Source organism: Taudactylus pleione, unplaced genomic scaffold (assembly GCF_031769625.1).
Source record: "Taudactylus pleione unplaced genomic scaffold, aTauple2 ptg000006l, whole genome shotgun sequence".
Lineage (NCBI taxonomy): Eukaryota > Metazoa > Chordata > Amphibia > Anura > Myobatrachidae > Taudactylus > Taudactylus pleione.
This window is the reverse complement of record NW_028284409.1, coordinates 31,262,440-31,282,476: the sequence shown is the minus strand read 5'-3', so window position 1 is coordinate 31,282,476 and position 20,037 is coordinate 31,262,440. Positions and strand designations below refer to the sequence as shown.

The window sequence follows — 20,037 nt, the reverse complement described above, 5'->3', positions numbered from 1 at the left end:
AATTATATCTATAAATATGTGTTAGTGCTGCAATATGTCTCCATAGAGAGCAATAGCACCATCAGTTTGGTCACAACTATGATCAAGCGACCCTTAAAATATACACATTTTGTACTAGATTTCGGGAAAAAAAATTTTGCTTTACCATCTACAAGTACAGTCAAGTATGTAAGACACATAAAGACAAGAGAGAAATGGATAACTGTCATATTATAAATGATGTGTCTCTGAAAGAACAGGCTGGTATGTATAAATGTTTGATGTTTTAATAAAAGGAAAAAAGGACTACAGTGAAATGAGAGTATTATTAGTCATAAGCGTACTCTAAACTGAGTGATCTGGAAATGATCATGGGCCTGATTCAGTGATGTACACTAACCCGATGGTTAGAACATATCTCCGATGATAAGTGATCTGCCCTTGTGCAGAAAGGGTACTGTGATACAGCACGGAGTTCCCCTGATTGACAGGCAGAAGCATTTGAAAGGTAGTGCGGGGACGGCCTGCATTCCCAGAAAGCAGAAAGGGTGCTGTGTCACCCCAGTTTTCTGGGAGTGCCGAGGCCATGGACACAGACTTCCTGGCCTCGCAAGCTGCCAGGACCAGGTCAGGTTGCAGTAGATTTCAGCTAATGCAGCCTGTCAAAAGGGACAACCATCGCGACCGTCTGTCGCGACTGTTCAGATGGTAATCCCAGACTGCAACCTCGGTCGCAGGGCTGGGATCGCACATGCAGCAAGGAGTGTCTGTTTCCTAAAGACACCCCCTGCTGCTTTTGCATTTGAGATGGATGGAATTGCACAGACCAGCAGATTTTCTATGTAGTTCTTCAGGGTGGAGTTATCCTTACAGTATCCTTTTAACTCTTCCATTCCCTGAGTATAGAGGCAGAATTAGTCATAAGAACCAGAAAATTCATTGAGTGCAGGAACCCGTAATAAAAAAAACAAGTAAGGCAAGCAAAAAAACATTGATATATTATCTAGTTTCAACTCAGGAACAGGCTCTAAAATGACTTTTTAACCCTAATCGTTATTTAATTACAATTTGCCTAAATGTGTGTTATAAATCTGCTGCCATTCTATTCAGATTAGTTATAAAGCATCTATAAGAATAGAGTGTGATTCTAGAAAAATCATAAAATTTGCAGATAAGTGCATTATATAATGTGAAAAGGAATCGGTATGATTCACCGCCGGACCCCTGGCCGGCGGTTGAAATTCCGACAGCCGCAGCCAGACAAGGATGAAAATCCTGATCGTTCCCAGATAAGTATTCACTAACCTAAATCTACCCCCTAACCCTAACCCTCCCTTATGGGTGCCTAACCCTAACCTCCCCCCTGTTCCTAACCCTAATCACCCCTCTAAGTGCCTAAACCTAACCCCCCCTTCCCCGCTGCCTAAACCTAAGTCCCTCGGGGGGGTGCCTAACCCTAAATCCCCCCCGGGGATGCCTAACCCTAACCCCCTCTTCCCCTAGCCTAGCCCTAACCTCCCGGGGGGTGCCTAACCCTAACCCTCCCTGGGAGCCCTAAACCATACACGGCTGTTTGCATACATAAATAGAGAACAAAAATTGTTATTATACAGGTTAGTATCATGTATCAAATTCAGAAATATCCTGTGAGAGCATGATATCAGAATTGCACAGTTTTAGCAAGTGACACTAGATAACCATAGATTTAAAGAATTATATGATGAAAGGAGTTGTCCATTAATCAAAATGAATACACTATTTACTCTTCTGGTTGTATACAAAAGTGCAGAACAAATATTGTTATTAAGTTCTTATACAGGTTAGTATCATAATTCAAATTCTTTAAATCTATGGTTATCTAGTGCAATGTGCTAAAACTGTGCAATTCTGATATCATGCTCTCACAGGATATTTGTGAATTTGATACATGCTACTAACCTGTATAATAAAATGTTTTGTTCTCTACTTCTGTATACAAACAGAAGAGTAAGAAGTGTATTAATTTTTTAATGAACAATTCCCTTCATCATATAATTCTTTAAATGTTTTTAATTTTTTGCACGTTTTATGTTAATTAGGTTTAATTTTCATTAATAGTGTGTTTCCTTTGCCTCTATTTACTGCGGGCAATTTCTATTGAGTAATTCTCTCATTGGGTGTCCAATGCAATAAGTATGACACTCGACAGCAGAAATGAAATTGGAGTAACGTCCCTGTTATGCTGTTGTTTCTAAGGGTAAACTGCTCTCCGGTAATCTCTCACTTCTCACAGATAGCATTTGCATAGGTGGGGAGCAGTAGAATGAGGAGAAGCAGCCCTATACCCTGACTTTTCTTATTATTAATGTCCGCCATTTTGTTAGGACATAAAGAAATTAAGGGTACACTTGGATATATCATGATGTACAATAACAATAGATTTCACGTATTGATACTCCATGATTTCGCTAGGTAAAGGTTTATATGTATATATGTTAATGATCTAAATATTTTGCCCTGTTTAAGATTGGTGAACTTTAATAGTTTAAATCACAGCTATATCTGTATAATCGGTCCTGGTGTATAGTCTTATCACCAGTAATTTTTATGACTCGATAATTGTTGTATGTTAGTTACAGTACGTTTTGTCTTCTCTACAGTGTGGCGTCATTTATATGTAACATAGTTTGTATAGATCTCCAGTGGATGTTGTATATGCATACACATGTTACGGATCTCTATTTTAGAGTATATTTATTAAAAGTTAAGATTTAATATTTTTCAATCATTTTCATCATCAATCTAAGGAGTGCTCACCAAACAGAGTTCTTTTCTTTTCCTCTTTGTTCTTTAACATCACAAAGTCGACAGTTATGATGTCGACACTGTCAAAATGTCAACACTCAATGTGTCGACATGCTCACAATGTCGTCATGAGAAATGTTGACATTGTCAGAATGTCAACATTAATATTAGGCTGCAGACAGGAGGGTTGGGTTAGGCTGTGGGGCAGTTAGGGAGGGTAAGGGGTATAGATTAGTGTTAGGAATAGTAGAAAAATATTTTCTCGAATGCCTGATGATTGGAGGTTTGACCAGGAAGAGACAGTCACATGACCACCAGTACCAGGAAGCCGCATTGGTCTGTTGCAAGTAAATCACCGCTGAGATACGTTGACATTCTAACGTATTGACATTTCACTGTCTACATGATGAATGTCAACATATCATACTACAGCCTCACGCCTATACTAACAAAAAAAAGGTCATCGAGATTTACTTACTGACAATGTTCAAAGGTATAAATCTGAACAGTGCTATGGCTTTAATGCAGATTTGCACAGTTGAGCGATTTTAGTGGATAACCTTAGAAATTATGATTATCTTGTATATACTCTCCTCATGTGTAGAAAGACAGAACCCCTTGTTCCTATTTAACCAACATAACCTAATGCTGTTTCCACCATTTTCTCATTGTCATTTGTACATAAGTATGAAAGTAAAAATGTAAGACTCCCAGCAACAATTAACAAGCAAAGAAAAGGGATATAAGGGAAGAGCTGTTTAGAAAAACATTCAGCAAAAAAACAGTCCAACAAACCAAGTCAGCGACTTAACAGATCACACGGCTTATATGATGCCTATGACTAATAAATTCATATTTTCATTACATTGCTTTAAATTTACTTTTTTAAAACATCAACATTGATACATACCAACTCATTTTTAGTTAGGATCTAGATAAGTATGAAACAACTTTAAATTTCTCTCAATATTTAGATATTGTTGTGAAAACTCTTGGTGAATTTAATATACACTCCTATGCCCTGGATTCATTGTAGCCCCTTCATATAAGCCATCTACAATCTCTGTTTTACCAGCAAGCAGCAAGTGGGAGGGTGCTTAAAAGTTTGTATGTAGGGCATTATTCTATTTTTGGAGTGCTGGAGTATCTCAACAAGCAGGGATATTCAGGTTCCAATGCCCATAAGCAACTGCAGGTAGCGGTAGCTTACAGAGATGTCTCAATCCTGACAGTGCTTTACCCCTGCCAAGAAGATTCCATAAAGGACTGGGGGGTGATGTATCAAATTTGCTTAAGAAAACAAGTGGAAACAATGGGCCTGATTCAGACCCGCTCGCGAGCGCATAGCGCTCGCAAGCAGGTCGATGGCCGGGCAGTGTGCATGAGCCCCGGAGCGAGTGAGAACTTTGCTCGCTTGGGGCTCGCAGCAAAACGGGGTGGCTATCGATGTTGATCGACAGCTCACCCCGTTTTGTAGGCGGGTCAAGGGGGTGGCTGCACAAACAGAGGCATTCCCGAAGGAACGCCTGCCGTCTGTGGGTGGCCCTACTGACATCACACGTGATGTCAGTAGTGAACTTCCTGCTCTATTCGAGCAGGAAGTTCACTGGGGCTTGCGGTGGACGAGACCCTACTACAAGGGTCTCCTCGCAAGCCCGATGGTCGCGATAATCGCAACCATCGCCAGGCCGCCCGCACATGCTGTGGGTGGTCACCCACAGCTATGTGAGTGGCCTGGAGGTGGATTTTTTTTTTTTAACAAAAACCGCCCTGATGCAGAGCGAGCAGTCACAAATAGCGAGTGTCTCTGAATCATGACCATTGCCCAAAGCAACTAGTCAACTTTTAGCTATTATTTAGACAGCAATTCTATAAATGTATAGATTGGTTGCTATGTGTAACTTCTCAACCTGTCCTCTTTAGAAGATTTGATACATCACCCCTTTAATACCATCTGCCTGCAATCCATGCAATGGTGTTATGTAGATGGGTCATACAGCAGGTGCATGGGAAACCCTGACCCTCAATGCCTCTTAATGGTTCTAGGATGGACTTGGGTAAGGTTGCCTTCACAGAGGTAGCTAGTGGACCACATGACTGTAGCATCGGTTGTAGTTAAGCATGTAGACTCTGATGAAGTTGCCAGGGCCAAAAACCCAGTATATACAGCCTGCTGTGAGTGTATTTGTCTGCTTTGCATTAATGAAAGAATGAGAAAAGAAATAGAAGAGTGTAATGGTGCTTCACGTCCAGAAACTACTTCCAACAATCAAAAATCAGATAATCACCATAACACGTTTAAAATGTACAGAAATATAGAAATTGCAACATATTGATACCATCTATAAAGTTGAAATATAAAATCTAAATATATATAATTACACCCTTCTCTGGATTGATAGTAAACCGGAGTCAGTCAATTCTGCTAAATTAAGCTCAGTTGTTCAAGGAAACAAGATTTTAGGGGAACAAAGCTAAAAACATTTTAGACATTCTGTTTATTGAAGTTTTTTCTGTACAGAACAATTTAGGGAAATAACAGAAAATATCATTAATAATGTTTGAACAGTTAACTGACACAGAATACACAAGATCAAAGGACACACTGGTAAAGGCATTCTAATGGTTCACTCATAATCACCCTATAGAGGCAAAAGTGACAGCTTTACTGTTGATTATACTACCGATGTATTCCATTGTATAAGGGAACCAAATAGGTTATTTTATAGAGAAAATGAAGAATGGGGCCACAATCCTCCAAGAGAGCATGATTTTATTGCATTTACTATATGGCATATAAGTTTCTGAGTGTAAGTGAGGGAATATGAGAATCTGAACATTAGTGATAAGGGATATTAAATGATAAATATCCTTCAGCATGGGAGCTATTTTCTCACAATATCAAGATTTATGTGATAGAGTGCTCACCTTGAACACACTCCCTCCAGCAAAACTGGAAGGAGGAAATGGTAATTTTGTGGAGGCACTGTGGGACCAGGTACCAACAACGAGTTTTCCCAGATACAGACTGAAGATGCAGAAGAATCAAGACTGACACAAATCCATTCCCCAATGTCAGGGTCATGGGTATCCACCCATATTGTGTTACCCATCCAATTCATATGTTTCTTTACAAGGGATTCTGTGTGAGGTAAGAGGCTATAGATCATAGTGAGTAGACCTTTCACAGAGGAGTGAAGCCAACACAGTGACTCAACTGTCGTCTGCTGATGAGGAATCCATTGGTTCGTAACCAGATGATACAAATTGTACATTTGAATGTAGTTTAATTGAAAGTGCAAAGGAAGATCCCTAACCTCAGTAAAGAATCATAGCACCTGATGAGGAACATACCCAAATACTTAAGATGATGCTTCTTATTTATAATTATAGCTTGCTCTAAGGGTAGTTTTAGGTGGATCTATGGTATTGAGATTCAAAGTATCAGTTTTAGTGGAGATTATTTTGAAATTGGAGATCTCACCATATTCAGCTATATCTTTTAAGAGGTTTGGAAGAAGTTAATGGATTAGACAGAGATAGTAGGATGTTGTTGGCATAAAGTGAAAGCGAATATCCTGAGGAATCTATGTGGATAACTGAGAAATCCTGGTTCTATCTGATTTTGGATGCTAGATGTTCTGTAATTTAGGCGCAGTTTAAGAGTGACAAGGGATATCCCTGCCTTGTCCAATTGCAAATTGAAACTGGTGGAGATGTTTGGCCATTGGCCATGACTGAGGTAGTGGGATTAAAGTAAAGGGATTCAACTCCAGAGAGGATGCACCCAGAAAATCTAAAATAAAGTTCTCCTCATAAATGTCCAAGAGACCCTATAAAACACATTCTCTGCATCCAGGGCCACCACCAGGTAAAAGTACATGTAAGACAGAAGTAATAAATTAGGTCAACAGGTAATCTAATATTGTCAAAAGATTGATGCCCTTGGATAAAGTCAACCTGGTCTAGGTGGACCAGGGAATCTGTGGCCCCAGTCAAGCGATTAGTGAGAATTTTAAGAAAGAGCTTGAGGTGAGAGTTTAGGAACAAGATGGATCTTTACTTGGTTTAGGTATAACTACTATTTCAGCTCGGTGATGGCAGTATCAAACTTTGAACCTACCAAGATGGCATTAAAGAGTACTCCCAGGTATGGGATGAAATATTTTGTTCTATAAGGATGGGAGGCCATCTGCATCTAGATATAAGGCATATTTAAGAGTTTTGATAGTCAGAGCTATCTCCTTATTAAGAGAGAAGAGTTGGGAAGAGGACAATGCAGGTAGGGAAAAGGATTAATGGAAATGGTCAATCCGGGAATCCAAGCTGGGATCCGATTAACAAGAAGATCATATAGCTTCATCTAAATTCTTGAAAGCGTTGAGCATATGTCAGCTATATGTCAGCTGGTTTTGGGAGCCTTTGATGGAGTGGATTCTATTACGAGAACAACAGAAGTGCAACTAGCCACCAAAAAAAGGAGTCCTCCTTATCATAGAGCCTATGTTGCAACTAGTGTAAGGTTTTAGCTGCTTTTAGTTACCCACTTAAGGGATATCAGTTTTGCATAGATTGAATCTCCAATTTGAGTTTCAAGGTCAAGAATTTGTTGGCCTTCTTTGAGTTTCTGCACCTTAACAAATAAATTTAAATGACCTCTGATGGTGACCTTATGGGTCTCCCAAACCACTGTAGGGGAGATCTCACAGGATTGATTAAGTGAGAATTCTTCAAGAGCATGTTCCATTTCCATTCTCTGATGTGAGTAGGATTGAAGCATTTAAAAACTTTTTAGTTATGACCTAATGAAAAAAGAAACCTTTGAGGAAGTTGAGACACCTGATGTAATTTTTATGGCAGAGGATAAACCAAATAAAAAGTAGTATTTATAATTTATTTCTAATTATAAAAATAAGTATGCTACATACAGAATTATATTTAAACACAATTTGAAACAAGATCTTTTCTAAGCCACACATATTCCTAATGCCTGACAATTCCTATGTAAAAGAACCCTAAGCTTAAAGAATCATTAGTGAGTAATTTTATTTATAACAAATCAGACAAAATAAATATTTCTGGGAATGACCTGGGTAGCTTGCAGTGTAAAAGGTGCGACCCAGGTTATTTAACCAGTATCACGCTACCAAGCTGCTAATTGGAGTGCTGAAAGATGACAACTGCAAGCAACGTCCCCTTTTGATGATCCTACACTAGTTTGCAGGGCTGACACGAGTTCTGTGTGAAAGGGGTCGACCCAGGAATAACCCGGGTCCAAGCTGCAGTGTGAAAGGGGTGTAGACAGGGGCATATCTATAATGTGTGCAGTGCACATGGGCCCCATCATCCAGGGGGCCCACACTGCACACCCTGTTTCCATTTATTCAATATTTACTTTTCCTGAGTCCCGCATTGGCTGTAGCATCACTGTACAAATCATGTGGAAAATGGCCGCCAGGGCCATTTTCCCAGTGTTTTACGCATGCACAGTATGAAAATCACAGGAAAAATTGCTGCCGTGCCATTTCCCTGGTGACCTGCACATGCGCAGTACACTCTGGCACAGATTAGTGCCTAGAGTCTACCACTGGGTAGAGAAGAGGGGGCCCCATGAGGAGACTGCACATGGGCCCCTCCTTTCTTAATACACCCCAGGGTGTAGATGCTGTGACTCGTGTTCAATAACCCAGTGAAATACATATCAGTGACATTTATGGCTGCATTATTAATATGGCAGAGGGGAACAGTATCACCAACAGTTCATGTTATAAGGCTTTCTGGGGTCTATTTACTAAGCCTTGGATGGAGATAAAGTGAAAGGATATAAGGTACCAGCCAATCAGCTCCTAACTGCCATGTCACAGGCTGTGTTTGAAAAATGACAGTTAGGAGCTCATTGGCTGGTACCTTATAATCGTTAACTTTATATCCATCCAAGGCTTAGTAAATAGACCCCTCTGTCTGTTGAAACAGGTGGGATAATTATGGACCCAGCCAAATATAGCAAGTCACCTGAGGATGACTAAAGGCAGCCTGAACACATGAGTTGTTGGGGGTGTGTGAGTTTGAATGCCTGTGTGTCTATGTGGCCTACACCATATCATTAATATATTTGATATACATTTCTTAAAATTATTTTTGTTTTTGAGTTATGACATCTACTTTCTCTATATATTATTGTTATTCCATCTCAGAGATCTATTTTAATTTATTAGCTCTCAAGTACATTTGTATGGAGTGCAAACCTTAGCAACTGTTTGCTACTGTATGCAGATTCCCTGGCATTGGGAAACAATGGTAGTTTTTCCAATGCATCTGAAATAAGTTTATATTATACGAAATGCTGTATATGTAGGGCTGAACATAATGATGAATACAATGATTCAGAAGCCAGTCAGATGCAGCATGTAAGGAGTATTTTACAGCATTCTGGTCTACAGGAATTATTTTTAAAAGATAGACTTCTATGTTAAACAATATTTATTCATATGAAATGTGTATATATATTCTAGTATATACGCATGTATACACGTGGATGAGTGTTGCAGGACTTTTGTACTCTTATTTATAATCAATAACTGCAGCTCCTACACACCAGACATGGTAACATTCAATAAAATTTCATTTTAGTATTTCTGAGCTAGCCCTGGTCCAGTTAGTAATCTCTCTCAATAACATACAAATGCCTTTAGGAAATCTCATGAATTCAAGTCAGGGTTAAGATGTCATATGTTGATACAGAGCCCTTAACCCTTACTCATGTGCCAGTTATAAAACCACTGAATATGCTTTTTATTCTTTCATTTTCCCCCCTATTTTATTGCTACAAAGCAATGTATTCCAGGCCCCTGAGGCACTGTAGGGAATTAAGCTGGTTTCTGCTGGGAATGTAAAAAGTCCTTTATTAGTCAAAGCCTTGAAGGAACTAAAAGATGGATTGCGGCCCTGATGTTATAAAATGCTGCCTTGTGTGACTGGTATTTGTTCCCACAGTTTCTGCTGACACCTCACTAGCCCCCAAGAAGGCAGTCTATTCTTTCACATTGGCTCTGTTATTAGTCTATTCAAAAAAAGTATAAAGAAATCACAGTTACTTATTTTGTACACTGACAACAGGAAGTCAACCTGTGAAGGGACAGATACAGCATGTATATTTTCCAATGACTAAGTTCTGCAAACTTCACATTGCTCCTCAGTCAGATTTGTAATTAACTGATGCAGTGCAGGAAAAAAACACATGTAAAAAAAGACCATTTCAAAGTGAGAATTCCTTTAAAATATGTACAACCTATTTAGCGCTATATTGAAAAATAATTTTTTATTGTTTGTTAGAACACTTATTTTTCAAAAGAAAATAAACAATATTGAAAGAAAACTTTCAAATACTGTAAACAGTAACTTAACCACTTACCTAGCACATGGGAACCAACTGTAGCCGCTGCATCCCCCGTCTGTTATGGAGGAAATTTATTCTGCACATGTGCATAACTGATCTCCTCCTTCTGCTCAGGTCCTCCAGGGAGAGAAGTCGTGGCTTGTAACTGCCAACATTACTCTCGAAATTGCGCCCCAGAATGCGTGTGAATGGTTCTACTCTGAGCACAAGTATGCATGTGCAGATATCAGCTGCAGCATGGGGGACTGATAACAGTTCCTCTACCCAACACCCGCTGTATGCTGCAAAAAGATGAGGGGGTTGGGCAATGGCACAGGTGGAGGGGGGTAATGAGGGTATCTTTTGGCAATGGGGGGTTAGGGTGGTGGGTAGGCCCAACCAAAATAATTCTTGGCCGCTGAGGGGGGTATTTTAGAAATATAAAACTATATATATTGAAACATGGGCAGGGGGTACCAATACAGTGGAGACCCATTGACACATGGGGTGGGGGTCAGAGCATTTGGATCTATTACTATTAGAGGGTTGGGGATTGATACTACTGGGGAGTGATTTTACATTGGGGGACTATAGACCCAGGGATTGCAAAACACTCCCTAGGTATATTTCTTTTTTAAATAAATATTTAAAAATATTTTTTTAAAGACATTTTAAAAATATTTTTTTTTTCATTGTCAGCTAAATGATTAAATATAATTTATATTGCCATGATGGATCAAGAAAACTACTACTAAAAATACTAAGATCTTCATAGAGTACATGTAGCACACTTATGCATGCTCTTCTCTAAAAAAGTCTTAGTGCTAAAAATTGCAGCACAAAACCATTTATTTCCATTCTAAACAGTATTTTATAGCAGGGGGATGATGGGTACTTGAATACAGTAAAACTTGCCTATACTTTTATCACTGGGTTGGCTCACATTTCTGGTCACTCCATATCTGCTGTCCTTCTGTGCTAATCCCTGCACTCAATCATTATACCCTGTGGTTCATGTCCTTTCCCTACACTCCATCACACTGCTCCTGATTACATTTCTGACCTACTCTTATGTAAACTGAGCTATATTTAGAACTCAAGAAATTGTGATCGGAACGTTCATATTCTTAACAATTTTCCCTCATTCACTATTTTTACTAGGATAAATAGCTGGTTGGTAAAGATCAAGTAGTAAAAAAACCGAAAAGAGATTAAACTAATTCTATAGTATGCCCAGTATACTCCAACTTTATGGGAAGTCTCTGGCAATATTGTATAGAGGTCACTAGAATGTCTTATAGATTGTAAGTGTTCAGTAGAATGTTGCTTATTGTTTATTAAGGTACTCTGTATTGTACAGAGGTCACTAGCATACTCTTTGTATAGTATGAGTATGTTGGTCACTAGATGGTTCTCTGTATTCTATAGGTATCACTAAAATGCTTTATGTAGTGTATATCACTAACTAGAATGCTCTGTGCTTTTTACAGGCCATTAGAATGATAGCAAATCAGTCACCAGAATGATGTTTACAAAATGTACTGTATATGTCATTAGAATGTTCTCTTTATTGTAGAGATGTTATTAGAATTGTACAGAAGTCACTAGAATTCTGTGTATTGTGTAGTCTCTGCATTGAATAGCAGTCAGATGAGGATTATAGGTGATGCATTTTATAATAGTTATTTTATATAACAAAGTTTCATATATTTAATTGGCTATATAAAATCAAACCCAGATCAGGCATGCCATGCGTACATGCATTTATCATGTCCATTTTTTTATTTTCCTTTGTGGCACTCTGGTAGGAAAGCATGGGCCACATGATGGTATTGACGTAAAGAACAACAGTTGCCATCCTTTCTCTGGATGTTGAGCACCTTATCTGGATAAAAGCCTAGGGAAAGACCTGAATCCTAGTATTGAGACATCCAGCAAAGTTTTATGGTAATTTGCACTAGACCTGTCACTATAAATGTTTCAACTTGGTTGCCAAATATGCAACACTGTGCATGCAAAGTATAAAGAGTGAAAGTGTAGGTCCTACAATATCAACTACATTTAGGGTAGGATCAGCACCATTTTATAGGAACTTAATTTTTGATTTTCTGTTTTAAATTGAAGCTTTATGTTTTTTAATAAATCGTTTAGTAAGAAGAGCTCTACTCCTTTACAGATAATTTAGAAGTGCTCATATCATTCCCAGGTTTATGACTTAATGGACACCAGGGGAAATACATTACGCTGCCAATTGCAATAAAAAACAAAGTTGTTAAAAATTGTGCCTGCATTTAGAAACATTAGACGTAACACAATATCATTTCACAGTCAGTCCTATATAAAAGATGACTCCATGGAGACAAAGGTGTAAATTGAAGGTAAGAGGAAATTTTTACTCCATAAGGTGCTCTGGAAGCTTTATAGAGAGGCTTGGAGGCATTTATTGGAGAAGTATCTTTAATAAATGAAGGGGAGTTGTTTATTCACAGAGGACCTTTCAATTTTAGTAGTATTATTTATTTCAAGAAATATGACAGCAGCACTCATAATATTATGGAGTCAAATAAAGTTTTGGTGTCCTCGAATCATAGTAATGCTACGTTTTGCAGGTATACTATAAAATTAGCAAATGACTCAGCATTTAGTCTGTTTCAATCACATAGAGCACTTACTTTTTATAGGTATAATAAGCTGTGGAATGACAGGCAGAATCTTTGGTCCCCCATGCTCTAACATGTCATGGACTCCTTGACGTGCAAAAAACTCATAAGGATGTGTCATTTCACAAAGCCCGTCAAAGAATAGAGGCAAGTAGTGATGATAGTCCAATTTTTCAATCTCCACCTAAAAAGAAGTAAAAAAAGAATAAATGATATATATTACATTCAACAGAAATGATGGAAAAAGCAAAGGTTTAATGAAAGTGATCATACGTCTTAAACCATTTGTACAGCAACAATATTATTACAGATATAAACTATTAATGAAATATTGTGGGGAGCATATATTTAAAATGAAACTAATTGACTGGCAATGAGTTTTAGTTTGCCTGAAGGGATTAACTTTATTGAGATTATAATGTTCCTGTTGCCACAGTCATTCTAAATTTTCCTGTAGATTTAAAAATTAAGTGAACAGATAAATGTACAGATTGTAATATTAAAATGTAAAAGAAAGTATAACAAAGAATGTACTGTCTTCTAACATTCATTGTATTTTCTGTAAAATCCCTGATGTGCATGTCCTTGATTTTGCTGTTCAGCAATGACAGATGACTTTGTATATATTATAATCTTTGTAATAACTGTAAACCAACATTTGGTCTTTAAAAATAACATGTTGGGCACAGCAGAGCGGTCCTGCTGGGCTATTATCACTTACTCTCAATGTTATCACATAATGCAGCAGGTGTGATAGCTATATTATCCTATAGTTTGCAATGGATTGAGATCCTCTTATAAATGTATAATGTATCCATTTTATTCAAAGTTAGTAAGATCATATTGTTAGCGCTATAATACAATGTACAGTATGCCCATGAAGCATTGTGAGGTCACTTGGATGACAAAAAAACACTCAGGGAATAGCATAGGATTTTCCCATTTACAGCAGTGCCTTTCAGCTTACTTATTAGGCACATTTTTCATTTGAACAAAAAAAAAAATATTTACTATTCTGAAAGCTTTGTAAATCACACTTCTCTTATACACATGTATTCATTATGTCTGACTACTATACTGGTCAACAACAATTTTGTTTAAGGGTGTTCTAAGTATACTTTTTTACGCTGAATCCAAATAAGCAATTGACTTTTCCAATCTGACTAAAGCTGGGTACACACTAAATGATGTGTATACAAAGCGATGTGACGGACGATGGCACAGGCGACAGGCCGACATATTGGGCGGCCTGTACACATTACACTATACAGTACCCGCCAGTCTGATATGTTGGCCCCCGCCGCATCCCGCTGCATGGTGTCGTCAGTCGCATTGTCAGACTGATTTGCATGCAGGGATGACCTGACGATGCAACTGACAACCAAACGGGAGCAACATAGTGCGTATACAGTAACAAATTTTGATGATATGTCAGCCTGATCCGTTGAATCGGGCGAAAATATGATCTAATGCGTACTCAGCTTTAGTTTTCTTGTGGTGCCATGTTTATTTTCCTCATTTAGAATAATCACAGGATAAAAAAAAATTATATATTATTTTTTAAATATTAAACAGGTTTGCAGAATAGATAATGCTGGCAGGATAAACTTGATCAGAGCAGCAGACTGTGTTGGTTGAAATCCTGTTTAGACCAGTGAAGACATGAGCCTCACATGTGTGTGTAAAGCAGCTCCAAGTTAGTCTGTGTTGGATTGAGTGCGCTCCTGCGCTGCCTCCCCCCAGCATCCTGTAGGTGAAACTGAGCCAGCGATCACTAGGACCTGGCGCAGCTCAGTCAGGAAGATTCCAGCTGCGCACACACGGCATCTCTGCGTGTCTTTAGTCCCCAGATTCCATTTGGACAGGATGAACCCCAGAAGCTACTACCAGAATATATTCCAGTACAGCCAGTAACAATAACCGCAAGTACCCTATACCACCACTGATACACTGAGGACATTGGGGCTATCATCCACCAGTGCATTTGTCCAGCTTATACCTGGCACACTACAATGCCCAGCATTATCCTAAGCTCCTGGCTGCTATATTCTACACAGATTGCCTACCACTGTTGTTGACCAATGCCTGTATGCCTGGGTTTAACTGCATATCTGGAGCACTAATAATGTAATGCTGAGCGCTAATATTATTGTGTCAATTATGTGATTATTGACAGTGGGAAAAGATGAAAGAGAGAAAGACTAAAACCATAAATAAATCAAAATAGTTATATAAATAAAAGAAAAAAAAAGAAAATAAATAAAATTATACTTACTGGAACAACAAAAATTGTCTTGGAATATTTAAGCTCTTTTAAAGCATTTTTAATGGGCTGTGGCCAGTTCAGCGCTGTAGATGGTATCTGTGGACTAACCCTATTTTTACCCTATGGCTTGCAGGGTCTTCAGACCTAAATCCTGGTCCTCCCCGAACAGTCTCTACGGCTTTGGAGCACTGTGCTAGTTCCTGGCTCTGGGTAATTTTTTATCATAGTTACTGTGCTAGTTCATGATAATTTCAGGTAATGTGCTAGTTCCTGGCTCTCAGTAGTTGATGATTACAGGCACTGTGCTAGTTCCTGGCTCTCAGTAGTTGATGATTACAGGCACTGTGCTAGTTCCTGGCTCTGTGTAGTTGGTGATTACAGGTACTGTGCTAGTTCCTGGCTCTCAGTAGTTGATGATTACAGGTACTGTGCTAGTTCCAGGCTCGCAGTAGTTGGTGATTACAGGCACTGTGCTAGTTCCTGGCTCTGTGTAGTTGGTTATCATAGTTCCTGGCTCAGGGTAGTTGTGATTGCAGGCATTATGCTAGTTCCTGGCTCTGGGTAGCTGGTGATTACAGGTACTGTGCTAGTTTCTGGCTCTGGGTAGTTGGTGATTACCGGCACAGTGCTAGATCCTGGCTCTGGGTAGTTGGTTATCATAGTTCCTGGCTCTGGGTAGCTAGTGATTACAGGTACTGTGCTAGTTCCTGGCTCTGGGTAGTTGTGATAGCAGGCATCGTGTTAGTTCCTGGCTCTGGGTAGCTGGTGATTACAGGTACACTGTGTTAGAGTCTGGCTCTGGGTAGTTGTTGATCACGGAATGGGATTGTAATGCAGGTGGTTATTTAGCCACCAGTTCAAATCCCGGCAACGTGAGCCCGAAAGGATGAAATGCTGACAGCGGAAGTAAGCTAATCCTCCCATCCCCTACCCCCTCAACTCTCCCTTACGGGTGCCTAACCCTAACCTCCCCCTTAGTGCCTAACCCTAACCTACCCCCAGGGGTGCCTAAACCTAATGCTCCCTCCCCACTCCCTAAACCTAACACTCCCGCAGGGGGGTGCCTAAACCTAACCTCTCCCCGATGGGTGCCTAACCCTAACCCTCCCTGCCTCTAGCCTAGCCCTAACTCTCCCGGGGGGGGTGCCTAACCTTAAGTCCCCCCTGGGAGCCCCCTAACCTAACCCTCCCCCCTCCCACAGCTAAGAAGACGCGTGTCCCGGACCTCGTTAGGGACCACTTAGTTCTGGATTCCTGCTTCAGGGATTATGATAGGCGTCGGTATCTTGACAGCTATCATACATCCCTAGCCGGCATTCTGCCATCGGGATTGTGACCGACAGCCTTGCGGCCGCCGTTCACTTGACTACATCCGGGTGATCATATGTATATTGTGCTAAATCTTGGTGCTTGGTGATTACAGGTGATTTGTGAGTTCCTGTCTCTAGGTAATGATTACAGGCATTGTGCTAGTACCTGGCTCCATACAATTGGTACTGCAGATATAGCACTAGTTGTTATGGTGGGTGCACACCTAAGCGATATATCTGCAGATAATGGTTGTTCATACACACTGAACAACCATCATCTGCATGCCACAACGGAACCCGGCGGCCGGGGGGGCGAGTCGGGGGTGTGTCTCAGCATGCGGGGGGGGTGTCAGATGGTCAGATATGTATGCAGACATATCTAACCATTGGCTGTGCAGCGCAGCCAATGCGATATGTCTGTGAACGACACCATTGACAGACATATTGCTGGTACACACTGGCCAACGTGCAGCAGATATATTGGCCGATCAGTTGATCAGCCAATATATCTGTCAGTGTGTACCCAGCATTAGTCAGTTGGTAAGTAAATGGATAGTGGTAGTTCCTGGCTCCAGTCAGTTTATGATTATATGTACAGTAATGCTTTTTAGCTAAAGACAGTTGTAAATTTCAGGTACAGTGATAATCACTGTGATCATATGTATAAATGCAAATATGCACAGATCACAATTTTGTTTTTATTGATTTGTCTCAGGAGCTGATTAATTTGTGACTGAAAAAAAGAAACTACTCATCCTAAAAATATATGTCATCTTTCTGCAGCATTCACAGATATATGAGGGCGGGTTGAAAAGTAATGACTGATGTTTTTATTCAGAATCAAATAACTCCACAGGACAAACAACTCATAATTGAAGTTTACTTAAAAAAAGTCAATGATCTTCATAGAAACTTTTAGCTACAGTATGCACTTGTATCATTCTATATAAATATAGAAATCTAAAATATTTTTGTGAAATATAAAATCACAAACTACCCAGAGAATGCAAACATATAACAAAGTAACAATATAGTGAATTCATAAAACATATTAAAAGTAACTGCACCCTTAATTATTTGGTTGTAAATAAATTCAATTGAGGCCTTTGAAATAATGTATATGGTAAAGCTGATTTTAGCACATCTACGTACTTCTCTGAGTAGAACTTAAGCAAACCTGCATCAAGTATGGCTTCTCCCTCTCTACCTACTTTGCTGAATCTTTGCTACAGCTCTCATTACAGTGCACACTGGCACGTTGCCATCATTTACCTGTGGTGCTGCCTCCCAAAAAATCCTGATCTCAGGGCATATACATTCCTGTTCATCCCAATTTGCAGTAGGTTGAGAGGTATTTCCATTAAAACACCATAGTGGTGGTCACAGCGGAATCGGGGCCTGATTCAGAGCCGGACGCTATTTGCGGACGGTTTTCGAAAAAAAGGGCCGGCTATTTAAATTGAGCGCTCGCTCTTTGCGGTTTGTTGACGTCTCTGTGTCTGAGCGAGCGAACGAAAAATGCGCTCGCTATTTTGTCAAAGACGCCACTTTGCCGTTCGCATCACAAGTCATCTCCGGTATTTATTCGATCAATTGGGTACATCGAAAAGCATCTGAACGGCTCGCAGTGCTTGTGGTAGGTTTTTCCTACCGCAATCACTGCGGCAGTTCAGGCTAAAAGACAACCAAGTGACGTGGTCGATGACGCTCCTTTACTAATTATGCACTCCCAATAAACGCCCTTTTGACTGTTTGGCACGCCTGCGTTCGGATCTCCACTCCCCCGTTTTCAAGCACCTTCCCCTGTTACCACCCACAAACGGTACATTCTGTCAATCAAATTAGCAGCCCCTCGCTGTTTTGCGAGCGCACGATTTCCGACCGCAATGACTGGTTTGCGCATGCACATTACGACCCATACGCATGCGCAGTTGTGCGAACATCGCTCATAGCGAACGAGTGGCCGCTTACGAGCGGCTCTGAATCAGGCCCTTGGTACGAATTACTGCCGGACCTAAGCCCAGCGGATTAAATACCGACTCTGGAAGGCCGGCTCATGAAGATCCCGACAGAGGTAAGTAAGACCCCTAACCCTCCCCTCTCCCCCCCCTAACCCTAACCCACCCTTAGGGGTGCCTAAACCTAACCTCCTCCCAAGTGCCTAACCCTAACCTCCCCCCACGGGTGCCTAAACCTAACCCCCCTCCCCGCACCCTAACCCTCCCCGGGGGTTTCTAAACCTAAGCTCCCCCCGGGGGGGTGCCTGACGCTGATGCCCCCTTCCCCTAGCCTGACCCCTAGCCCTCCCAGAGGGGTGCCAAACACTAAGACCCCCGGAGTCCCTAAACCTAACCCTCCCCCTCCGCGGCTATCACCTCCTGACGCCCGGCTTACCTATGTTCGGTATGCCGGGCGTCGAAAGTTCGGCATGGGGCTAATGATCGGCGGCAGTATTTAGACGCCTATCATTAGTCCCATGCCGGGATTTCATTCTCGGGAAGCCGGCGTTCAGCATTTCAACCGCCGGCTTCCGGACTACATCCTGGTCATGGCCACTGATGATTTCACCATAGTATAACAGCAAAAGTAAAACCAATATAATAACAACTCATTTTAGTATCAAAGGAGTGTGAAAACTTGTTACTGCATCATTATTGAACGCTCTATTTCAGTTTATAACAAGTCCGCACAAATAAATGATAATGTGGCCATACCATTAGTCTCATTTTGTGGAATTCTCTGAGTGAGATAACTGAATACAATCCTAAAATATCACGTTAACATCTTATTTAGCCTTAAACCTCCAGTGTCTAACTTCTTTCTATATGTTCTGCTCTCTGCCCATTTTGGCCACTAGCACAACATTTGTTTGGGCATCACAAACAGGAAAAATATTTGTGTTAAATTAATTAGCCATATGATTATAGTTTAATATAAAGGAAAACCTATTTTATGATCTGAAAACAAAAACTAATTTGTGAAGTGTTATGCCAAATGTGTTAGTGGTAAATTGTGGTACCTCTCCCTTGATTAAAAAAATCTTAATAATGTTTAGACCCTAATATTAAAACTCAATTCATAGCACCGCTTAATCGGATGTTTCTTTGTTTTCTCAAAAAGTGGAATGTGATAAATGGAAAACAAGGAACATACTCTTCTTATACTGTTAGAAATTAGTTATTTTTATTGTTAAACTTGCTAATATTTAAAAATATATTCTGCATTAATGATACAGTATTTTCCACAATAATGCTGCTTTTGTGTAACTCTGCATTCAGTGGTATGATTTGAGGTATAGCAGCATATGCAGCTGTTGTGAGATAGCGATACAGGGATACCGGGATTAAAATTTCCAATAATAACCTTCTAGGCACCTGCTGCCTGAAGCTTGAAAATGGGATAGGATAGTATTAGGGCTTCCTGAATCTTCCACTTTCAGACAGATAGACCTCAATGTATCACCCACAAACCACACAGTAACTGAATCACTGAGAGCCACAACTGTCAATGTCTGGTTTATGTGATTGGTTATAACATTCCTTTTTAGGCAATTGTGCTTTTCCTACAAATGAAGAGATTAGGAAGCAGATGGGAGAGCAGGATAATTTAATGACAGCAGGCACTCTTCAGTAAACTTGCTGGCAGATAGTAAAGAGTAAATAT

The 20,037-nt window shown here is 40.1% G+C and overlaps 1 protein-coding gene across 1 annotated transcript in view; it reads right to left on the bottom strand.

The window, feature by feature from the left end:
- Positions 1–20,037, bottom strand: part of PACRG (parkin coregulated) — a 650,764-nt gene that overhangs the window by 224,621 nt on the left and 406,106 nt on the right. Inside the window, exon 3 of the mRNA XM_088451815.1 lies at positions 12,811–12,982. Within this exon, the coding sequence (XP_088307941.1) occupies positions 12,811–12,982 (172 nt within the window). The remainder of the gene's footprint in view (positions 1–12,810; positions 12,983–20,037) is intronic.